At 33.0% G+C, this 26,164-nt stretch overlaps 1 protein-coding gene across 5 annotated transcripts in view; it reads left to right on the top strand.

The window, feature by feature from the left end:
- The window catches only part of CSMD3 (CUB and Sushi multiple domains 3), a 1,174,595-nt gene that overhangs the window by 335,466 nt on the left and 812,965 nt on the right, over nucleotides 1–26,164 (top strand). For all 5 annotated transcript variants that reach the window (XM_073229983.1, XM_073229982.1, XM_073229981.1 and 2 more), the window contains exon 5: nucleotides 10,136–10,343. In XM_073229983.1, the coding sequence (XP_073086084.1) occupies nucleotides 10,136–10,343 (208 nt within the window). The remainder of the gene's footprint in view (nucleotides 1–10,135; nucleotides 10,344–26,164) is intronic.

Below are 26,164 nucleotides of genomic sequence, written 5' to 3'. Positions count from 1 at the left end.
TATATATAATAGCAGTTGTATTAAACAGGATTCTTATTTTCAAATCACTCAGTGTCTATCTGGAAAGATTTGATAAATACACATATTTTAGTGCCTGTTTATTATCATTCCTAGACGAACAGTGTTAGACAAAGTTAGAAGTGTCTCTTTCTCAGTAAAATGATTTGTACCTATACCTGCAATAATACAAATAAGGAGTCAGTAAGCTTCAATTGGAGAAGGGAAATATCATTCCAAGTCCATATAAAAGTCAGTGATATCCTACAAAGCCATTCTATTCAATATCATTTAAGATACGTATTTTAACTACCTATTAAGTGCCAAGCATATTCCTAAGCACTGAAAATACAGTGATGAGAAAGACAGACACTGTTTCTGACCATACAGGGTTAAATTCTTGCTGTTTAAAAGAGCCTTATCTTCCATAAAATAAATTAACAGACTGACTCAAATTTAAAATTTTTCATTTTAAATTATGCTGGTTTTAAGTTCTATAGTATTTGATATGGTAAAACACTGCATGACATTTGTAAAAATAAACACAAAACATGAATGATTGTTTAGTGATCTAGCCTATGAAGTAGAACAGGGGGGAAACCTCTCAAAAATATGTTAGATTTAAATCTGAATTTTTGGAATTCCTTATTTTGGAAATCCTTTTAAAAAATCAACTTGACAAAATGAGTTCCAGTGGAGTGGATTTCCATTGTCTATACAGCTAAAAATGTGTTACAGCAGAGAAGACAAGTAATGACTCTATAGCAGTGACTATAATGGGGTATGTGGTGGGGACTTGATAATGGGAGGAATCTAGTAACCACAATGTTGCTCATGTAATTGTATCTTAATGACACCAAAAAAAAAAAAGAAAGAAGAAGAACATGTTGCAAAAATAAACAAATCTTGACACCACACCTGTGTAATTCAGTAAATATTACTTTGTCGCCCATGCAATAGCTATTGTAGATTTGGTGACCCATCTTGATTTTGTAGTTATGGCCCTCTGTGTTTGTTTGTTTCTTTTTTTTTTCCTTGAGAGGTCTATAAAGTAAGACCATATAAGGGCATGGTAAAGACACAATCTTGACCCAAATTCAAGGAAATCTGTTAAAATGTAACAAATAGGAGAGTATATATGACATGATCTTATATACATTTTGAATGAAAAGACACTCTAAGTTTCCCTGTAAAAAGTAGGTTATAAAAAGGAAAAGAGAAGAATTTGGGAATGAAGTCATGGTCTTTGTCATTTGTAGGCTGAGAGTAGGTCAAATGACATTTTTAAGGACTAGGCTTGGATGTGACTTAAGTCACTTTTGCCCAATTCCCATTGGACAGCCCTGAGCTTAAGGGCACCATCCTAACTTCCTAGGTTTTGGTGATACATAGTCTTGCTAAGGAAATAGAGCAATAAACACATAATATTGTTTCTGCCTCACAGTATTTCCAATGAGAATTTTAGATGCAAAAGTTCATGTCTAAATGATTACTATTTCTTTTGTTTTATTTATTCCCAACCACTACTTCAAACTCCTAGTTTCTGAAAGCACACTCTTTAATGAGAATCAGTAACCCCTCCTACTGACATGTATGCAACCAATTGTTATCAAATGAACAAAGAATTTAGAAATGATAATTGCTGCCAAAACTGGTCAATATGTTTTATTAATAGTAGTGATTCCCTTCAGTCAGTTGTATGGATGGTAAAGAGGACTGAGCTATGACACAGTTTGCAGAATAATCAGTATACCTGCAGGAAGGTTGAAATAAAGAGAACAGATAATATCACCTTGGGAGAAAGTATATACTGTTAAAAGAACAGTAGAAGCCTGGAAAGCATTGGTTATTAAAGTAACTGGTAGAGAACTAGGAGGCAGTAGATAGGTAGATAAGAAGTGGGTAGCTAGGTACAAGGGTAATCAGCAAAGTATTTCAGGTAGAAGCCAAAAAAGGTGAATTCTCAAAAGAAATGAGTAAATAACAGTGCTAAATTCACAGAGATGCCCAATTAAAAAAATACAGGGCAAGTATGTGTTCTATAGGAAGTCAATAGTGAACTTAGGAGAAGTGTTTCAGTACAAAGTGTGAAGAGAGACAAGATTGCAGTCAATTAACAGATGACTTGAGAGGTAAATAAGTAGAAACATTAAATGAGGACAATTTTCTGAGGTATTTGGAAAGGGAATAGGAAAAATTTACTGTTAGGAAACAATGGTTAATAAAACTATACTCTGTCTTGCTAGTTGTAGGTGGGGGTGTTGGCTTTATTTGTATTTCGATTTTTAGCACAGTATTGGAGAAAGATTTATCAGCATATGTGATCCCAGGTACAGGCCTGGAAGATGGGTCACACATCCAAGTGAATGGTTTAGCAGTTTTGCATGAGTTAGTCCTGTGATTCTTGATTCTAGTTATTTGTTAGAATCACCTAGTGGACTTAAAAAAAAAAATACCCTACTGTTGATCCCACTGTTTTCAATTAAATAAGAATCTTGGAGTTGGGGATGAATTATAGTTATGTTTAAATGCTCTCCTATGTTGAAACAAAGGTATAAGACTTTGGAAATCATACTCTGATCATTTTCAGTTTTTTGAATGGAGTAGCAGTGAAGTTTGCCTTCTGGGAGTGAAAAGCACCAAGTGGAGTGGGGCCTCAGGGAGGCTGACAAAGGTTAAAAATGAGGTGTAAACAAGGATAGGGCTTTCATAAAATAGGAATAAGTATTTCTGAGTTGGTGGCTACTTTCTGTACTGAAACGATAATTGTCAAACTGCAGATTCCTTGGTTCTTCCCTGGACTTAAGGAATCAATAATTCTGGGCCCAGCAGTGTTTTAACAAGCTCTCTGGGTGATTTCCATTCATGCTATACTTTGAAATCTATTGACCTATGCAAATACTTAATGACTGGGTCCTGCTCAGTTTCTCAGTACCACTTGAGGGAATTTAGGAAGTGGAGGACCAGATCTGACCAGTCTTTTGTAGAGGCAGAGGACACCACACAATGTATTTGCTGACTTGGGTGGAGAATGTGTGCTTTTCAGGTGTCTTTGTATTTCATAATGTTTTTAATATATACAGAAAAGTCACAACATAAGTGTACAGCTTGATGTATAAAGATACATACTTTATATCTTCCCTTCTTTTCCTCACCATGTTGACTCATTTTACTTTTTCTGTAAAGGGTGGTATAGTAAATATTTTAGATCTTGCATGTTCATGTAGTCTCTATCATATATTTATCTTTGATTCTGGTTTGTTTTTCATTCTTCATTTTCCACTTTTTTTTTTACAATCCTCTAAAATTATAAAATCATTCTTAACTTTCAGGCAATACCAAAGCAGTATACAAGCCAGGTATAGTCTGTAGTTTGTCAACCCTTGCTTTAAATAGTAGAACAGAGTTAAAATGTCTGCTAGAAAGTCCTTGTCTGCTAATTCCATCATCTTCTTTGTTCTGTTTCTATTGTATGGTATTTCTTGTGATAATGGGTCCTTTTTTTTGCTTCTTGATGTGACTAATCAAGAATTTTTACTGGGTGTTAAACATTGTGAATTTCAATTTTTTAAGTTGTCTGGATTTAGGTATCTTCCCTTAAAGAATGTTGGGCTTTCTTCTGCTACATAGTGAAGTTATATTTGGTTCAGCTTGTTGTCTTTTGAAGTTTGTTTTTAAGTTTCCTAGGGCAGTTCTAGAGTGACTTTACTCTAGGGATAGTTTAGCCCCTCTACTGAAGCGTATCTACTGACGTTTTTACTGAATACTCTATTTAAAGAGGACTCTGTACCCTAGCTGGAGGAAGTTGAAAAATACCCAGCCCTGTGTGCTCTCTTGGAATCATTCAGCATGCAGATCCCTGGTCTCTCTCTATCAGACTTCATGGAATTCTACCCTTTGCATGCATTTGTTAGTGTATAGCAAATGTGCAGATTTTATGAGTTATTTCCTCTGGAAATCTGTCTTAAAATTTACAGGCACCTCATGCTCCCTGAACACTGTCTGCTATGCTCAGTTGGAGCACCATGTTCTGCATATAAACTCCCTCCCTAGTCTATGGTCCTGAATGTGCTTCTAGATAGAAAGCAAGGCAATTATGCTCCTCTCTTTTATTCTGCTTTCTATGATCACAGTTCTGTATGGCTCTGGTCCAGTGTTGGAGAAAAGTTATATTTCCACTCAGTTTTTAATTTTTTTGAAGAAAATAGCATTAATTCACTCTTTGTTGCTCTTCTATGGCTCCTTCTTGGTTTAAAGATTTTTTTCTTTTAATCTTTAAATAATTAAAACTTTCATTGAATTGATTTGTTTTTCTTATTTTGAGATTCTGAGTATTTTAAACTGAATGTGAAAAATATAATAAGCCAATCCACATATTTATTAATTACTTTTCTAGATGCATTAATTTACTCTGTCATTTTCTGTATGTGTCTCTTAGGAAAGTAAGTATAAATTAGGGTGGGATATTTGCTCAAAAGCATATTTGAGTATTCAGCAATAAACTCTCAATAAAGAGATGTCATTGTACTTAGCTTTCTTCCCCTTAACATGAGGTGTTTATCTGGATGAATGATGAATGTTATTCTTCAAGTTGTTATAAATCTGTTTCTCAGATGAATTTAAGTTAGTCTGTTTTAGTATGAAAGGAGCTGGTATAAGAAATAGAATGATGAGGACACTTCAGTTGTCTTCATTATCATCAAAAAATCCACTTACCTTTTCTTTAAAACTTGAAACAGCATTATTTGTTGTGCCTTGAAAAACACTAAATAAAACTAGCAATCTAGAAGATGTATAGTTTAACTACTCAATGGCTCAATTTTTTTTATGATAAAAGAGTTTCTACTTAAATACAAAGATTCATAAGGCTGAACTAACAAACAAAAACAAAGACAGCTATACAAATGGAACTGCTGCTCTGTACATGTCACATAATGGATAATTAATGATTATATTTTAAATAGTTTATCTAATTAAGAGGTTGACACCAGTGATGCCTGTCTACAAAGGAATAATCTGTACATAAATGTCAGTTTTATGTGAGTGCTTATGGAAGGTTCATGTTAACAGGGGAGATTTGCAGAAAAATGTTCCTTCATGAAGTCTGAGATTGGACTGAATGCTTAGCATTTGAAATTGACCAAATGTACTCATCTTCCACAATTTACAATTCATTTCTTTTGTGATAAACAAGCCTGTTTCTTGTCACCCCTGCCCCCTGTTCCTAAGCTATTTCCGAAGAAATTTATAGCAGGGTAGAGCACGGTATGAGATAAGTATCTGAAAAGATGTGCTACCGAAAACTATTTTAGGTGGTTTTTGAAGCTTTTGTGTTTGTTTGTTGTCATGTTTTGGGGCAGTACCAATTTACAGTGTCTTAAATGGAATGTATGGTCTCATACCCAAAGCCAAAACAAGGTGAGGTATTTTCATTATCTAAAAAAGTGATACAGAAATTTAAAGAAATTAAAATTTAATACTAGGAAAAATACATTGTGGAAAAAGTATCAAACCTTTTCCTTAATCTTTGCACTTAAATACAACTAATTTTCATTTTATTTTATGACTTTTCTTCCTCCTGTTTATGTAAGAAATTAAGGAAACTACTAAGTTTACATAAATTCAGTTTCTTTAAAGTGTGGAGATAGAAGTTATTTAATATAGATTTATAACATTGTAAACAATTAAAATTACATTTCAAAACATTTAAAATTTAACAGTTTTTATCAGTAGATTTGAGCACATTAAGACTTTAAGAGGGATTTTGATTGTATTTTCCCCATAATAGACTTAAGTCTCAACTCAAAAAGATTAAAAAAAATTGTTACTTTTAGAAGACATTTCACCGTCATTGATTCTGTTAGCTAAACTGGTTGTTTTCTCTGTGTTTTACAACAGACCAACTTTGTAAGCTTCATATATTAAAAAATTAACATACTTTAAGCTTATATATTTTTCTTAGAACAAGATAGAAAAACCACCAACCTTTTATTATTCACTATATTCCTGATATGATATTTTAAAGCCATCATAACTTCTAATTAACTTCAAGTGTAAGCTATTTAATCACATTGCTTTGCTATTTAGGTGAAAAAAATATTGTTTTTAAAAATTGACCTAAAGGGCTATCTAATTAATTTTGTTATGATGCTATTTATTCTGAAGTGCCTACAAAGACCAAAGCAATCTTTTGAAGATATTGGAATAAAATATGCTAAAACACTGAAAAAAAACCCAAAAAACAAATGGTATTTTATTTTAGGAAGCAATCAAGCATGCAGAAATTTGCCTGGACTCTTGATTCAACCCCCTAATCTGTATTCCTCTCTCATCTCCATAGATCAGCCAGATAATATTTTCAAAACCCAAATCTAGTCATGTCATGTCTTTGCTGAAAGTCTTGCATTCCATTGCTGTGGATGAACTTCAGAGCCTTGTCAGAAAGGTCTTTCAAAGCCTGACCCCTGCTGCCCTCCCAGCCCCATTTGCTACCACATGTCCCCCACTCTGGGCAGTGACACACAGACTTTCAGTTTGGAGAATGCCTGTTTCCTCTGCTGAAAGTGTCATGTGCCTGCCCAGAATACTTTTCCGTCTCCTTCTCATCTAGCTTAATGCTTACTGTTCCTCCCTCAGGTTTCTAATCTGGTGTGCTTTCCTCAGGTAATTCTTGTTTCTGAATCCTGTAATAGTGCAAAGCCCCACGCATATGACATCAGTATTAAATGTTCCTTCTTTATGGTACCTGACAGAAATGTAGTTTTATGTGTTTATTTTTTCATTTGTTTAGAGCTTTACTCTCTACTAGACAGGATGCTCACTGAGGGCAGAGATTATGCTTACCATTGATCATCACTATGATGTAGCCTGAGGACTAACTCAGTTCCTCTGGTACTTAGTAGATCTTGATGAGTACTTTTTAAACAGATGGCCAAATGAATAAACTTGAAAATTCATAGAAAATTTGTACAAGTAACCAATATGATCCCCATGTGTATCTTGAATCTATTAAGAAATGGTTCCATTGGCTAACCTTCTGTGAACCTTCCCGGTTTTGTGAATTGTTGAACAGAAGATGTTTCAGATGGTGCTGATCACACTGGCAAGCCTGGTGGCCAGACAGAATGATGCTGAAAGGAATAAAGGTTCCATTATCGACAGGATTTGTACCAACTCACTTTGACCAGGCAATGTCACTCTGTAGAGAGAGCACAATGCTCATTAAGAGTCATGGTGTGTTTAAAACTGTCTTTCACTTGTTCTAACTCCTGTAAAAAATTGGCTTGGGTAATATATTCTGCCATATGAGTCTATTTTTATAGTAAACGTGTCTTTAAAAAAAAAATTATTATATTAAAGCCAGGCCAAATCACAACACAGATGTTCTAGCATTTGGGTAGAGCCCCTAGCCAAAATGTTGTATATCTAACATGTACTAAAAGCAAACTTTACCTATTTCACAGTTTCGTCACATACGCATTCTATGATAGTCACTCTGGTAATAAGGAAATCAAACCGGCTTACTGAACAAAGAACTTGTTATAAGAACAGGCAAGGACGTTGTTTTGAATGCCGGAAGATCTGAGTTCCTATCCTTGTTTTCAAGTGCAAGTCAGTCATACTTTTGGGTTGAAGTTATTTTGATGTAAATTAAGAATTTCCCTGGAATAAGCTATTCTATGAGTTGCTCTCCATGTAATGTGTCTGGAGTTTGGGGTGATTTTTCTCCGCTGTAAATGGAGATTGAGGAACTTCAAGGAGACCATGCATAGAAATTGATTTGTATGCCTTGGAGTTGGGCACGTAGAGTATTATTATTATTAAAACCATGGTGAAATATTTAAATGGCTATTGCAAACCCAGAGAACTGCATTTGGGAAGAAACTGTACTTCTACAGAGGATGAATAAATGGGACATATTTTCATTTAACGAAATACAGGATTTTTGTGAGGGAGTTTCTGGCCTGGAATTGACTTAGATCCTGCCCAAGAAGCCCACCTGGAAGAATCTAGGGACATAGTTGGAAAGAAGATGAAGTAGACATTCTGTACTCATAACATGAGGGAGAAATGTAAAACAGCCAGCTGGAGAGACACATTCATCTACAGCAAGGGAACTTGATTGGGCCCCCCCCTGAGGATCTCAAGAAAAGGCTCATGATCAAAACAACCATCTTAAATCATCTACCAATGCCCTTAGAAACCAGTAACAAATCAGTACCATGCAAATGAGAGGATTCATGTCCCTGATGCCTGCTACTTCCAACTCCCGAAGTAATCACAGAGAGCTCAGTGAGTAGGGGTGGAAACACAGACACCCTAGGAGGGAAATCAGGGAGGAGGAGCCCACTTCTCTGCTTCACCTCTGCTCCATCTGCCCCAAGCCCAAGCTACAGAAAGCAAAGAACCTTAACCCAAATGAAGTCATTTGTGCATGTGTGTGTGTGTGTACCCAGGATTGGACATATTAGTAAATGAATTGAGATTTTTTTAAATAAAAAAATGGAAGACTTTTTTTCTTTGAATGTGAATTGAAATGGCATGTGTCTGCCTGAGATTTTATTTAGAGACAGAGAAATAAGTAGCTCACAGAGCTGGTCTGAATAGGTTGTGTACCAGTTACAGTACAAGCATATGATACTGTAACACTTTATTTCCAAAGCAGCACTCGATCTTGGTGTTGGCACTGGAAAACAAAGACTGGAAGTAATTCAAAATTGGGGACAGGAGGCATCACAACATGTTTTACAGAGGTTAAGGTTAAAGTACTGAGGGAAAGCATTTTGTGTTCTGGTAAGAAAATTGCAGCAATATTGCCTTGTAGTCTAGACAGAACCACTAGTTCATTCTACTTACTCAACAAACTTAAAAAAGTGGAGAAGGCATGCTAAATAAATAGCTATCATTTACAATAACATGTAATGAAAGTTAAATATTTTTAAGAGTAATATGTTTAACAGTCTATTAACTATGGAGCTAAGTGGCCAAAGAGTGGGGCAGAAATAAGCTAATGTTACTTGTAATTATTATTTTAGTAATAAAATTGCCCCCAGTACCAGAGCATTTTGCTATTCTTTGCCCATCTTAGACTTAAAAAGGGTGCTGCCCATGTCTATTTAGTACGATCATAGAGTAAAAGCCAAAAAATAATTGCTTACTATAGAATCAGATTTTTCTTTAAACATTTAACTTCAATTGAAGAAATTGGTGGCTCAAGACAACAACATAAACCTGAGACTATTTATTGCCCAAGTAAACAAGTGGGCTATTAACCTGACTGGCCTACACATTGGGTGTTATGACAAAACAAATTTTATAGCTTCAATTTCTTTAAAAAACTAGGAGCTTTATCTTATATTTTCACACTAAACACAGCTAGCCATGTAACTCCTCTGTTAGTGCACACCATTGGCCAAAAGTATATTCATGGAGAATCTATGACATCTATTTGAAAAACTAAGAACCATAGGTTCAGATGTGAAGTTGGTAGAAAATTTATTTATAATACTGTATACATATATATCATATAAATACTTAAAATACATTTACACTGAGTCACAGGGAATATATTCCCAAAAATATATTAGTTCTATATTACTTTTCTGTACTTAATATTTCATGGATATGTGATGGTTTTTTAAAATTGCATTTCCACAAACATTTTCCATAGCTTATGAAACATGCCACTAATTAAAACTACATCATATTCTCTCTTAAATTATTTATTTTGTACATACCTATATTAAAAAATAAAAACAAAGTTCAGGCTTACCAAAATATGCAAGAAGTGGTTGAAGATTTTCCCATCATAGACCTTAAGTCTTGTGTTTCCTTTGTTTTACTCACTTCATCACCTAATCAATGTAAAGGAACTCTTGGTTCTGTTATCCTGAGTGTCATTGGAGTGTAGATCACTATTTACATTGCTGTCTCAACCAATGGTTATAAAATAGCCACAGTATAGTTTGTATTTACATATGTGCCTAAAACTTTTTCATAGACTTATTTCATCTCTAGTTAGTATGATATGCACTTGGTATCACATTTGGACTGCTATTTTTATCCAAAAATGTTAAGTTGCTCTAATTACATTTCTATTAATGACTTACAACCAAACATCTCGTCCTTGTTTTAACAGCTGAAGATGCATGTGGAGGAACAATGAGAGGATCCAGTGGCATCATATCAAGCCCTGGTTTTCCTAATGAGTATCATAACAATGCTGATTGCACTTGGACCATTGTAGCAGAGCCTGGGGACACAATTTCACTCATATTTACTGATTTCCAAATGGAAGAAAAGTATGATTACTTAGAAATAGAAGGTTCTGAGCCCCCTACCGTATGGTAAGTAGATAGTTTCCTTTAATCTAGCATTGTTGCCATTGACTGAGGTAAACTGGGGATCAAAGAATAGCTCTGTGTGGACCTTTAAAGGTTGAGGTATTTAAAATAACTTACAGGGAAATTATAAGGGGCAATTGTTAGAGCTGAGGGATATTTTTGAAGATTGGGATACTGATATTAAATCAATTGTTACTTTGAAAGGTGGAACTTTACATCAGTATTTCTTTATTACTCAGTGAAAAGTAATATGACTTTATCAAAACTTGTATTAAGGAGTAAAAGTTGTTCCTAATGTAATCTACATTGTGCTCCTTAGCATGCCAGGCCATACTTAGTGGTCTCTTTCAAATTAGTTGAATAATAGTGGAAGTAATTTGCCTTTGTTTTTGTAGATAGACCTTTTATATAGCTTGTTACCTGATGGCAAAAATTAAATTATATGATACAGGTGAGTTTGGTCTGTTCCTTTAGAGACTATGGTCTTATAAGAATTAAATAATTTTTAGAATGTGCTTTTAACGTATAATATTTTTACAAAAGAACATATTCATGCTATGTAAAAATGTGAATGTGTCAATATCACTGAAATGTAAAATAGATTATGAGTCAGTAATTGAATGAAGAATGATGAGATTGCTTAAGTAAAGAAATGTGTGAACACTTGGCTAGGAAGGGCCTTTGAGGCCAAGTAAAGGATGTGATCAGAACAGTGGAAATTTATTAAAGTGTTTTATCAAAAACAATTGCATGAATAGGTTTGGATTTTTAAATTATTATTACTGAAGTGTAAATATTGATTTGAAGTGTAGCTCAGTTAGCTGTAGGAAGATCACTTAAAAGATGATTGCTGAAAAATCATGGTAGCCCAGATGAGGATGGTATTAACAAAGAAGTAGAATGAATTGAGATATATTTAGGAGGTATAATGTATAATGAAAAGGACTCTGAGGAGTGATAAGATGTTGTTTACAAGTAAAATATTTTCTAACTTGCAAAAATTGGTAAAGGCAGTGGAGATACTCACTGAGTTGGAAAATGTTGAAGGGAAGTCAAGTTTAGAGTGGGAATGCTATGAATATTGAGATTTGCTTTAGATATATTTAGTTTGAAGTTTCTTTGAGATATGTTATTAAAGCCATCTAATAGACAGCTATAACTATATGATACAGAAGCTCTGAGAAGCATAACTGATATGTAGTTGACATTGATAGTAATTGAACCAGTAGGCATCAGTAATGTTGGTTAAATAGAGACAGGATGGAATGAGAAGACAGGAGGGGACTAGGACTGAGTTTGAGCATCAGCAACATATAAGGCCCAGGCTTATGAAGATGATTCAGCATAGGCACCTGAGGTAGTATATTCAGAGGCGCAGGAGAAAATCTAAGGGAATAAGGTATCATACAGACAAGAGAAGTATGGAAAAGAACAAGTTGACAACATTGTAGATTGCTGCTGGAAATATACTAAGTAAATATTTTTTTCAATGTGTTAACAGTTGGCTGTGCTTGAACAAAAGTACCAACTATTTCTGTCATCTCAATGCGTACCTTTAAAGATAAGACATAAATAGCACACTCAACTATGTCCATTTTGTTTTTTGTTTGTTTTGTATTTTCTTCTACCTTCTTCTATCTCTACCTTCAGGCTCCCAATACTCAGTGGCATATAACTTTAACTCTTCCTGTGATCATTTCATGCCTGGGTGCAATGAAACCTGCAGAATCATGGTTTAAGATGCTAGAGAATTCAAAAACTGAAGTTGTAGAAATTGTTACTTCTATAGTGATACATCCTATCTGAGTCTTATGAAGGTGGAATTTTTTATAATGTCATGAATTTTCCAATTACAGTATCTGTTGATACACAAGTGATCCCATTAAAAATGAAGTTTTTAAACTTGAAAAATATTTGACTATTAGTTATAATGAAGGAAATTAGAAAGCAATGTTTGGTAGTACATTTTCTTTTTACCATTGAACTCTAGAAATCACATCAAATACATTTACTCTAGAGATCATAATATTACCATTTATGTTCAGAGTCACTTTTTCTTTTCAGATTAAACATTCTTTGTTAATGATTTGTATGTTTCTTATCTATCAACATCTATTTATATGTTTCTGAGTTCCTAGAACAAATGTAGCTTGTCTAATAATAGCATGGGATCCAAAAATTGCTCTTCTGTCCATTGTTTTCTGAAATGACACTGGGCCACTTTACTTGTTACCTTCTTCCTTGGGTAGAAAACAGCAACTAAGAAATTCATTGTTTTACTGTCCTTTTAAATTAGTGTTACAGTAAACATTTAGACCTGTCAAAATATTGGTCATATAACATGAATGAAGTCATTTGACACTTTTGAAGAAAATAATAGAGATGTCTAAATTATATTATATTTCTATAAATGCCAATTTAAAGATACAGTGTCAATAAATTAATAATACTGTATATAATCACTTAAATGTCATAAAATCATTCTTTTTAGTTGTATTAATTCACAACTGGTACATAAAATGTTCTATAAATAATTAAAACAAAACTTCAAATCTATTCCTGGCCATGCAGTCCCTTTAAGTCCTTTGACGTTCTTACATCTTTTTAAAAAGGACGTGGTCATCAAAATGAGACATCTTATTTCAGGTGGTGTTACAGTGACTTTTTCTTATGAGTATGCGTTGATCATGTATTTTCAGTTCATAATAGAATTTAAAAGACAAATGTGAATAGAGACAGTTTTTTTATTAAAGTTACAAATGATTCCTTTGACTTCAGATTCCTCATTGAGGGACTGGGAACTTGAAAATGGCTACTGCACATTGTAATTTTGTTCCTGAATTTCAGGCAGTTAGACAAAATTAACTGTAGCCTGCTTTTGACTTTGGCAACATAGACTGAGCCAACCCTTTAGTTATGCTGCAAAGAGAATTTTAACAGTTAGCCAATGCATGCTGTATATGCTAAATTATTAAGTTCTAAATTATTAACAGTCAGCACCAGTGTATATGTATATGAATATTTGCATATATTTCATATATTTGAGATATGTATATATTATGTAAATATTATCTATATGTGTGTGTTATAAAAATAGTTCCACATTTAGCATTATTTGTCAAATGGTGTCGTTATAATATATACATCAGAATTGCTTCAGGTGTTTGTTAAGTGCAGATTTCCCAGCTCCCGTACATACCTTCTGATTGACATTCCGTAGGCATGGAATCAGGAAATTTGCAAAGGAGGTGATTCCAGTGCATTGCTGTGGAAATTAAAGCAACAAGTTTGGTTTCATCAGTATTATGAATGTGTTTTATAACTGTCTTATGTGAATGCCACAAGAGCTGAAATATTCCTTACCACTCAAAAAGTTGACAGATTAATATGATATATCAAACTAATTATCATTAACTGTGTAAAACATACACATATGTATTTGGTATAAATTGATGTAATGAATAGCACACACATTGTGAAAGGGGATCAACAAATTATGTAACCAAACAGGATACATTAACCAGAGAAAACTGCCCATAATCTTTATTTTGAAAAAATAAATAGCCCTGATAATAATCCTGTCAAACAGGTGCTCCTGTTTACTACCTTCTGACAATTATTAAAATAAAATATACAATGAAGTTATGGTTCTACTTATCACTATTTATCCATAGTGTTAATGTCACTTGATTAAAAATATTGATTCTATAATTTTGAATACCTTTTTTTAATTGTGGCAAGAACATGTAACATGAGATCTACCCTCTTAATACATTTTTAAGTTTATAATGCCATATTGCTAACTATAGGAACAATGTTGTACAGCAGATCTCTAAAATTTATCCTTTCTGCATAACTGAGATTTTAAACCCATTGAATAGCAACTCCCCATTTCCCCATCCCCTTACTCTGGCAAATTCTACCATTTCCTTGATGAGTTTGACTGTTTTAAATACCTTATATAAGTGGAATCATGTATTTGTCCTTTTGTGAGTGGTTTATTTTATGTAACATAATGTCCTCAAGGTTCATGCATGTTGTCCAGTCTGACAGGATTTCCTTCTGTTCTAAGGCTGAACAATTTTCCTTTGTATGCATATACCATATTTTCGCTATCCATTTTTCTACTGTGGTTGCCTCTGTTCAGACAAATAGGACTCATAAAATGATAAGATATTAGAGCCTTTGAGAGAGATGAATCCTTCAGGCTCAATGTGTATTTTGAAAAATTCAAGATATGAGGCTTGAGACTTCCTAATACCTGCACCAGTGTACTTGCTAAAGTACCTCCTGTTATTATGCATACAGCCAGAGTTTTCTTACAAAAATGTACTGTACATCAGTAAAACATTTTAAAAACTGAAACTTTGACATATAAATATATTATGTATTAATGTTTTTAAATATAAGCTGAAGTCGCCGTTATAGATGGAGTTGATGCTTAAATATAATTTTGCTCCAAATAGAAATTTTTCTAGATATCAGAGAATGTTTAATATGTTTGATCTACTATTTTAAGGCTTTATATATATATATATATATTTCTGCCTTAAGAAAAACTCACTTGAGAGTATAGCAAGAAAATTTTACTATATATGTTAGTCTTGTTCATACATAGAAAGTTACATAATAAATAAAACAAGAATTAGTACAAATATTACGTGATTATTAAGAGAAGCATTTTCAAAGGTTTCTAACCAGGCTGCTTACATTTAAGTGCAAAACATCTCTCATTTAAATGTACAAAAATACTAGTTGTTAGATGTATCTCACATCTTTGACATACAAATGTATGCATTTTATATATATATATATATATATATACACACACACACACATATACACACACGTATATATAATTTTCATGTGTATATATATTATGTCAATAGTAGCTTTGACACATTTAATGTTACCCTTGTAATAGTGTGGAGAGGAAAAATCCTTTAGTGATGTTTTAATACCTTTAAAAACCAGACCTTAAATTCATTGTTATATCTTTATTAAATAAATTTTATTTCTAAAGAGGACCAATTTCTGTAGAGGTAAATTAATACCTACCCTGTTTTTAAATTTAAGAAACTCACTTACCAAAATAAAATTCTTTAATTATGGATTATACTAATCAAATGTATGTTTAAACTGTAACGGGAAAAAGATCTGTCTGATTTTACTTTTTTATCTTGTGTAATCTTCCATATAGACTATATAAAATTGTTCAAATCTCTAAACCACAGTTTTAATATATGAAACACATGACTAATTTCATGCTCTTATTTAATCAGTATAAATCATACACCATCTTGTTTAGCAGTACTATCCATGAAGAAGTCCAAATATTCACTTTTCATAATTCTTTGCTCCTCTTATTTCTCCACAACTTTAATAAAGTGCTCCCCTCAGTATTAACTGGAGGCACTACATTTCTGAAATCTAAACTCCAGTATTGTTGGTTACTCTGGTCATCTAGTTTTTTAAAAATTTCCTCATAAACTTTAGTGCTTGTCATATTCATTTTTCTGCAATTAACTTGTGATTTAAACTTAGCTAGGAGGAAGCACTGCTCCATTTTGACAGGAGAAAAGTATGAAAGAACAGATGTATCTGCATTTAAGTTTATAAGTTTAATAGATGAATGGATATCTATTACATAGAATGGAATATTGTTCAGCTATTAAAAAATAATCCTGTCATTTGTGACAACATGGATGGACCTAGAGGGTATTATGCTCAGTGAAATAAGCCAGGGAGAAAGACATATACCATATGATTTCATTAATTTGTGGAATAGAAAACAAAAACAAAACAAGATGAACAAAATAGCAGTAGATTCATAGACACTGAGATGTGACTAGTGGTTATCATGGGGTTGGGGTGTGAATGGGGAGGGAGAGGGTGATAAAGAGGCACAAAAATTCTCAATCACAATATAAGTTGGCCACAGGGATAGTAGTACAGCATGAGGAGTATAGCCGTCGATTCCGTAACATCTTCCCATGTTGACAGATAGAAACTGCACTCGTTGGGATGAGAATTTAATAATATAGGTAACTGTTGAACCACTGTATTGTATACTTGAAACTAATATAAGATTGCATATAAATGATACTTCAATAAAAAAGGTAAGTGTAGTGACCTAACATTAAGATACATTCTTTCTTATAGTTTGTGTTTTCTCCCTGAGATCTTCTGAAAATGAGGGGAGCTAAAGGGATATTTGAGGAGATTGGGATTATTTGAAATATCTTCTGTGGAGACTGGGAAACAAACAACTGGGGAAATTTGATTGCTGGGCAGTGTTTTGATTCCAGCTGGGATTTTACAACATGAATTTGTAATGGCAACAGTTGATGAGCTTGCATATTTCCAAACACTACTTAGCAACTCAGATGAAAGTATAAAAAGGCAGGCAGTTGCATTGCTGGGTTATGGGACGTTGGGACATGAAAAAGGAGATTGAAGGTGTTTGTAGAGCATAGTCTGAAGAGTAAAAGATGTGATTTCCAATGTATCTTACCTCTCATAAGCACATTGGTTTATATCCATGCATTTTTTACATAAGTTAGTATAAACCATTTATTCCTGAGACCTTGTATAAAAGAAACAAACGCTCATGAGGGCCTAAAAATCTGTAATTTTTAGTATATAAGTTATGCTGGCATATATGTCTAATATACAGATATCTTAGTTTGAGTATTTTTAAATAAACTTTGAAATATGTCAAATGTATTTATTTTAACAGAATGTTTTTCTGAATGATTTCATTCTAGTTAAATAAAGTGATTTTCATAACCTGTTTTTTTTAAGCAGTATTTTCAATTAAACTAGAATTCATGAAGATCTTCAAAAGGTTACTGATTAAAATTGGAAATTCAGTTATCAAAGAAAATTCATGTCATATTTCCAATTTGCTAAGAAAGTAAAGTAGAATACCACTCAGGGAAAGACTAGACAATGCTGTATTTCAAAAATAAACATCTGATTTTTCAAGGCCTTTTTCAGACTGTCATTCTTAATGAGCATAAGTAAAACCATTACATTTAGTAATGACTTGCTGAAGCCCAAAATCATAAATTTTCATAAATATATTATTTGTATTAATGCAATAATTTAGAAATACACAAACAAGCATATGCTTCCAATAATGTCTTTGGACTATGCTTCCAATAATGTCTTTGTATTTACCTTGCCTTTTTCATAATACCTATTTTTAATAAATTTTTCTTTTCAGAATGTCTTTCTTCCACAAGTCAGTTTTGTTAGCAGCTCTAACACTTGGAATGATACATTCCAAAACTTTCTGGATTTCACTTTTTGAAAGTATTCCCTATCTCTGTAGGGACTGGTTGAAGGAGTATGGATTGGGTATTACTAGGAATCATTTGAATGCTGGTTAGCTACTAAGAAACTTTTCAGAATAAAAAAATGGATTTTGATAATAATAACAAAATTGACTTTATCTCATTAGAGCACAGTAACATTAGCCATACTCACATGAGATAGAATGTTAATTTAGGTATTCACCACATTCTCCTCTTTACTTTTGCTCTTCCCAGGCTCCCTTTATAATGGTATTCCTTCAAATATGCAGAATTAAGACCTTTGCACATACTATTTCATCTTCCCGGATTTCCACCTAATCCCTATTCTCTCTTCTAATCACAGGCTAAAGAGCACTTCTTGTGTTACGTTTTTCCTAAGTAAAGTAGCTAAAATCTTCCAGCTACACATCTGCATTACTGTCTACATCTTTTAAGACTCGCTGGGCTCTTTGGTTACTTATCCAACAGCTATATTCCCTGTATACCTTAAACTCTGTGAAGACAGATGCCATCCTTTTTAATGTAATAATCTTAAGGCTATTCTGAGAACATATGCTCCATGCTTATTAAATAAATGAATAAATGAATTAGTGACATTGTTTTTAAGTACCAGAAAAGTTGTGTCAGCATAATATGTTCTCTTCCTGAAAGTAGATGTTTGTGACAGATCATATTCAAATTAGAAGTTTCGTTGGTAAACAGAACCAGAACAGGTAAAGTGTGAACATCCTTAGGCTGTTCCAAATTTGTTTATTTCCAGAGTGGCATACTTGTTGTAGTGCTAGTAATGATCAGGTCCATGGGCTGGCACATTGCTCCATTGGATTGACTTATAATCCTTTGGACTTTCCATCCCAGCATTATGTAAACTGGACAAGTTAAAAGCTGTTTAAGATTTTGCTTTCAGCACTGCTTCGTTACGATTTTTCACAGGTCCTATTAATTGAAGTTTGAATGTTCTTGAGTTCTTCATATACATATGCACACACCATTACTTGCCTAGGAAAATTAATATACCAGAAGTCTTAATACATACTACATTCTAGAAAGAAAATCTAGTCTTCTTTTCTTTCAACAAACACATCAGATGTTTCTCTGGGGAATAGCTTTACACTGGTTAACAAAATATTCATGACATCTGCTCTCATAGAGTTTATAGTATATTATCTTTTCCATATACCATATCATATTAAAAGCTTCTAAATTAATGTTAAGGATGCAGACATCCCTTGGTTTAAGATGTATATAATAGTCCACTTGATCTTGTCTTGTAAATAATTCTTGATATTACTCAATATTTTTCTTAATAGAACCACTCTGGTCTGATATAATAATAAATTATATTTAAGACATGACTGAAATACAAACATCGTGGTAAATTTGTATAATTTTTTCTGAAGCATAATGCTTTATACTTATGCTGCTACCTTCTTGTCCTACATTTAATATTCTACACACAGAGTGTTGTGGTTTTAAGGCATTATTCTAGTATTTTTTGTTATGTATTAGTATACAAATTCATCATTCTAAATAAACTGTAATGGAAAGTTGAGAGTTTAAGTCATTATCCAGCAAGTAGCTATTACTTGTAATACATTAACAGTATCATAAAAGGAGAGAAAAGAGTAAACAACCTAGTTTTGTATTTTATATCATCTGCTTGGAGAAATGGTGCAGAAGTCCCAAATATTTGGTATAGGGTAGATGTATTTAAGAGATGGAAAAGGGAGAAATATTCAGATTAGGGTTGCCAGGGATATATCTGCAGAAATTTCAACTAGGTGTTGAAGGGTAGTAGCCTTTTGGCCAGTTCCTTTAAGTCCCTGTCTACGCTTTTTACATTAGGCCAACTGCCATTTTTCCCATGTTTAGTGAGTAGAATTGTGTTTCTCTTAGAAGTGTGTTCATGTTCTAGCCCTTTTGTCTGTTCATATAACCATATTTGGAAATAGGATGTTTGCAGATTTATTCAAGTCAAGATATGGTCAGTTTAGAATAGTGTGGGCCCCAATCCACTGACTGTTGTCCATATAAGAGCAAACTTTAGACATAGAGACACAGAAGAAAAACATGCAGTGATGAAGCAGAGAATGGAATGATGCGTCCACAAGCTAAGGAATGATAAGAATTGCTGTCATCCAAAGCTAGGAAGAGGCAAGGAAGGCTTCTTCACTAGAGCCTTTAGATAGAGCATAGCCCTGCTGATACTTGATTTTGAACTTCGTGTCCAGAACTGTGAGACAGTAAAATTTCACTGTTTTTAATACACCTAGTTCGTAGGACTTTGTTAGCATTTCTTAGCATTACTAGGAAGTGAATAAACTCACAGTGGTTTTCAGTGATTTATTTGATTTTCAGAGTACATTTAAAGTCATAACTTGTTCTGTAGTATCTGTTCAGTCATATCTGGTTGGATTAAACTACATCTAGGGAAATGGATTTTCTATAAACTTAATGAAGAGCAGGTTTCCTTGGCAGTTCCTTTGTATGACAAAAATATTCATGGTAGTAGATACAGTCACTTTACCTATAAAATTAGTGACATATGGATTTCCATTGTATTTCCACATATCCGACTGGAAATCACATAACATTAGGAAGCCTTTTGTCTTTTCTGCTAGATAGCGAGCTCTTCAAAGACAAAATATTTCATTCACATGTGCATTGTTTGTGCCTAGCAATAGTGCTCAGTGCCTGGTAGGTACACAATGAATATTTGCAAATTGAAATAATTATAATATTCATACTTTTGGATAGCCATGCCCACTTCAGGTGGAGTTTATTTTATTGTAATTTTCAAATAATAAAAAGCTTCAGAACTATTCTTCGACATTACTGAATTAAGGAGGGAAGATATATTTCAAGTAAGCATTCTGTCATGAGGTATTAATTTATACTTTTGTGTACAGTTGAGTTGTTTGACAGAGTATTTTGTTTTATTTAATAAATACTGAAGTCCATCTGTTCGGCAAACATCACTCAGTGTACGTGCCAGAGACCATGTTGAAAGCAAAAGAAAGAGAACCAAATAGGACCCTGCTCTTGCCCCCAGGAGAGAGAAGAGTGTCAGTCCTGTGAAAGGAGGCAGAGAGTGTTCTGTAAGCCCAGAAAAAGTGTACTTTGAATTGGTTGAAACACTGAGTCAATTTATTATAAAATTAAAACACTTTAAAATCTTATCCGTATGAATTGGAAGATAACTACTCCAGGTTTCATTGCAACAGTGCACTTAAACAAATGTATCTTTTCATAAGTCATCTAGGAGTCAGAATATTAAAAGAGAGAATTGAAGCTGAGATTTAGTGACTGCTCAGAGAACTCCAAAAATAATACTAAATGGAAAAGCATCTCTAAGTTTGTACTTCAACAGTCAAAGATTTGGAGTATGTCCTTCTTTGTGCAGCTTTTTAGCTATGTGACATCTGTATGATTTGCCTTCATCTAAGTTTGTTCAAAAGATTGGAGTTACAGTTCCAACAGTCAAAGAATCTTCATTTTTCTCTACCCAGTATATCAAATCCTTTAAATTTAGCAGGTTACCGCAAATGCAATCTTTGTCTGAATTTAAATTTTGGCAGCTCATATCTTTCTACTTAAGAAGAAGAAAAAAGAAATAAGCTGAATGGAGCAAAAATCCAAGTTTGGTACTAGTTTGTCCTGTCATTATCTCACTATTGTGAACAAGTTCACTTGGTAATAAGACTGTGGTAGAAATATAAATGCAAGTTTTATATTAATAAAAGAATTTTTAATTTGCTAATCTTAGAAGTAAGAATATATTTTCAAAACTACCTTTTTTATCTAGTATGCGTTGAATAATATTTCTTCTGAGAAATGCCAAATTATTTTTTATCATCTCAGTCATCTGTTTAACTTTTATATTCAGTTTTGAAGAATAGTTTAGGATAATTAAAATAATAAATATTTGAGAAAAAGATGAATGACAGAAAATTCAAATATACATCTTTTTTTTCTGTACCAGGTTTGCCAAAAAGTTGTGATAATCCTTGCCTGTAGCAGCATTTCCATTAAGCTAAAATATGTGCTACCTGTGAAACAAAAGATGTTCTCACAGACTTTGCTTTAATAATCTTGGATGTGTCAGAGAGTAGCCGGTACAGATTAATATCCCAACCTTCCTTGTGTCCTTTGCTCCAGGAGCCCTGGCTTGGTTTCCTACATGTACTGATCTAGTCTAAAGCTATGCTGTGAACACTTCTCTCTGTGACATTTACAGGTAGATAATATTGGACTCTGTCCAGCCTTATTCTTTGAATAAAATAAGAAAATGATGCATTCCTTTTAGCTAACTCCTGGTATTTTCAAACAAGTTTCCCCTAGAGAAACAAAACAACTTAAAATAAAATATGGACTTCATAATGAAGATTTCCACCTTCATTAAAAGTTGACATAGGTATCAGAAATTAACTGCAATTGAAGTTATTAAACCCCTCAAATTTATACAAAGGCAGAATGACTAGGGTAGGGCTAAAATATGTCATGATATATTTTAAGTTTTATGTTTAAGTTATTTTAATGAAAGACTGAACTTAAAGCTTATGTTTTTTTTTAAATATAAGAGTATTTTAGGGCAAAGAACATATTATATTTAATTTTAAGTTACTTACACAACAGAAGCTATATACCAGGCAACGGATGTGTGAAAGAATTGTCACGCTTGGAGGATACTTAACCTTTGTCTTTGATCTCTAATTTGTCTTAATGGGATCTGTGTGGCATAGGGAGTGGGAAGAGTGATTACCTGTTTCCCAGAACCACCAACTAGAGCTGTGCAGGTGATACGGAATACATCTCCAGAAGACTCGAGTCACACTGTAGTTTATGGAAATGGCACCCCTGAGTTATGTACAGTGCACAACCTATGTGACTGTATATGCATCCTGATCCCGCATTATATAGTTTATTTCAGCCCTGACGTTACCAGAATGGCCTTCACCTGCCTAGTCTGTACCTATGTGAATAAAAAGCTTTTAACTCATTAACTTTTTATGGGTAAAGGAACATCTCTCCTAACTTCACACTCCCCCCTTTATTTTTGTTCCATATTTTACTTAAAATTTCACTCTACAAACTCCAGTTAGGCACCTCAGAAACCAGACATGATCTTGTGCTGGAGACATGCATTCTCAGTCATCTCTCCCATGTCAAAAATGCTGTAGTTCTTAAATTCTGCTTTAAATATTAGTCATTTCTGAGTATGTAGAGATCATGTATATGTTAAATGTCCAAGTAATTAAGTCATCAAGCAGTTGATGTACTTTGGTATTTCTTTAATATCACTTCCTTTCTTTGCATTCTCAGTGACTTTACACCAGCCTTTCTTCACCTCTAACCTTTGCTGTGTGTAGAGGTGTTTTCTAACTAGTCTTTTTTTTTATTGGAATAAAGTTGATATACAATATTATATTGTTTTCATATGTACAAGATAGTGACTTGGCAGTTATATACATTATTAGATGCTTGCTGTGTTAAGTGCAATTACCCTCTTTATCATACCAAGATATTATAATTTTGTTGGTTATATTCTCTGTGTTGTACTTCGTTCCTCTAATTTATTTTCTAATTTGCATTTTGTACCTCTCTATCCCCTTTACCTCTCTCATCCATCCCCCTTAACTCCCTTAACTAGTATTTCAAATCTACTCTCTGAACACCTTTTTGTCATTAAGGTTAGAATAATTCACATTTTGCACATATTAACTAAGATCCTTGGCTAGCTATTGCTTTTAGGATTAATCTCAAACTCCTTAAATTGACATGCAAAAGCCTACATAACCTGGACCTCTTTGTACATCTCAGATTTTAATTAATATAAGTTCATTGATTAACAGCACAGCAATCATTGTCTTTAAACATGCTGTGTAAATCAACTCATTTCATTTCTCACACTATCTCTAGTATAATGCTTTTCCTATAAAAGTTTTATTGCATATGAGTCTTTTTTGCACTTATTCCTCTTTTTGAAGGTTTTAAAAAATATTGTACCTTTTTTTGGGGTGCAAATTGCAGATTCACATTTAGTCATTAGAAACAATGTAGAGATCATACATGCATTTCACCCAATTTCCCTTGTGGTAACTTCCTGCCTAACTATATCTATAATGTGGGATCACAATCAAGAAATTCATTTTGGTAGAACTCATAAAATTATTCATATTTTACCAGTTTCACGTGCTTGTGTTTGTGTGTCTGTGCATGCATTCATGTGCTTGTGTATGTTTTGTTCTTTGTAATCATATCATATGTATATGCTCATGTGGCCACCACTATACTAAGAACACAAAAGAATTTAAATTGAAGCAATCCATCAGACTAGCCTTTTATAATTCTACCCATATTTTTCCCTTTCCTTTCCCTAATACCTAGTGGCTATCTCCATCTATACAACTTTGCCACTTCAAAAATACTGTAACAGGTTTTCAAATTATCTTTCGATAAATAATATGACTAACTATTAGATGGTTAAATTTTGGGGATCTTTGTACTTCTGATGGCATTATAGTTATAAATTGTCTACCTAGACTTTCCCATAGAATAAAACATTGGCCACATTCTTACAACCATATTTATATTTCTGTTGCCGCCCTTTCATCTTGAATCCATTATGCATACCCTTGTAACTGAGCATGTGCTTTAATGAGGTGAAGTTTGCTCAAATTTTATTTATAAATATAATCTTAAGAAAGACCATTAAAATATTTTTAAGAACAACAAGCATTTTATATAGCATGTGCTAGTCTACTACTAAATTGTTGGATAAGCTTAAGCATAGGAATTACTCTTCATGAGTTTTACATTTATCACAATTTTCCTTATCCTTTTGGAAATTTAGTCAAAAGAAGATTTTGCTTTTATTGTAAAACTGCCTCCAACTGAAAAACTTTTTTAGTATTGCTCTTCTGCTTATTATTACATTGACCTCTAGCTTTATTATTTAAATTAATTCAAACTATAAATTATAAAGAATTAGACCTATTTATAGTCGGTTTATGAATTTGCCCTTAAGAGTGGCAGCAAAGGATATATTGTGGACAACTTTGATGAATAGGCATCAATTTCAAAAGGTTAATTGTGTCTATGAGAACTCTTAATCTATGTATCTCCATAAATAACTTGCTTTATCTGAATTTATACTGAATTCTAGTTGAATAAGTGTTTATTTCCATGTTCTTATTGTCATGTATAAATAAGGTGGTCCATGAGTTTACAATTCACTTTATAAAGTAACATTTTCTTTCCTTTCTATTGTGTTTTCCTTGAACTCCTTTAAGTTTCAAAGGTGGTTTCTAGTGAAACTGCTTAATGGGAATTCAATATTTGTGGAGACCAGAAGAAATTGTGACTGCTTGATTCAGTTTTTAGTATCTACTATTGCCCCTTATCAATTCTTCTGAGATTAAATAGCAGAATTTATAGAAGTATTCACCTATTTATGTTATCAGTAAAAAATGTTCACCTTTGCCAGCAGCTAATACATTGTATTCATCTTTTCTAGTCATATTATCATTTCTAGCAATGACATACTCTGCAAATATTTTTTTATCATTTGTTTTCATGGGAAGGGTCAATAGCAGCACATATCTGTATCAACTCTCTTAATGATATTAGAGCCACTTAAATAGCTTGAGATTGATAGGTTATCCTGAATACTGTATATTTAACCACTGTCATCTTCAGTAAGACTCCTCCACATATTCAATCCTTTGTTGATGAGAAATGAATCAGTCAAGATTATTAGTCCTGCTGGTACTATTGACTACATATATATATTCAAGCTACTTCATGGTAATCAGACATGAAATGTTTAACAGTTAAGATGGTCATATGAGATCATTTCAGATGTTTAAAATATTGAAATGCAGGAGGGATTATACTTAGCCTATTTGAATAGATTAAAAAAACTAAGGCTAAAAGTTATTAAAGGGAGATAATTTGGTTCAAGATAGACATTTAAAATAATTAATGTTTTTCCTCCAAAATAAGGTATTCATTGTAGGTATTAAGATCATTTCTTTGAAAAGACTTAGACAGAAGTAGTCAATTGATTATTGGCAATAAGGGGTTCATGAAGTCAGTAGTGATTATACTGGATGATTTTTAAAATACCGTTTTAATGGCAGGCTGCTGTTTCCATTGACAGTCTCATCAGTACTTACCAAGTGTTATTAACATTAAATGGTATATTCATCAAATAAAATTTCATCTAGCCTGAATTTTACTTAGAGACAGTGCTTGCTGTAACATCATTCATTTAGCCATGCATTAGTCATATCAGCCATAAAATGTAAGTCATTATCAAAAGCAAAATTATAAAAAATAAGAAGCAGTGACTGTTTGAAAATAGTTTTTAACACAGTATGTGAACTCTTTAAACATTAGATTAAATAATATTTAATTTTCATTCCCCCTTAAGTAATTGTAAATCATAAAATCATTGTGTTTTCATATATTAAGACATAATCTGTAGAAAATCATTCATGCGCT

The sequence above is a fragment of the Manis javanica genome, chromosome 2 (assembly GCF_040802235.1).
Source record: "Manis javanica isolate MJ-LG chromosome 2, MJ_LKY, whole genome shotgun sequence".
Classification (NCBI taxonomy): Eukaryota; Metazoa; Chordata; class Mammalia; order Pholidota; family Manidae; genus Manis; species Manis javanica.
This window is presented reverse-complemented; position numbering and strand designations above follow the sequence as displayed.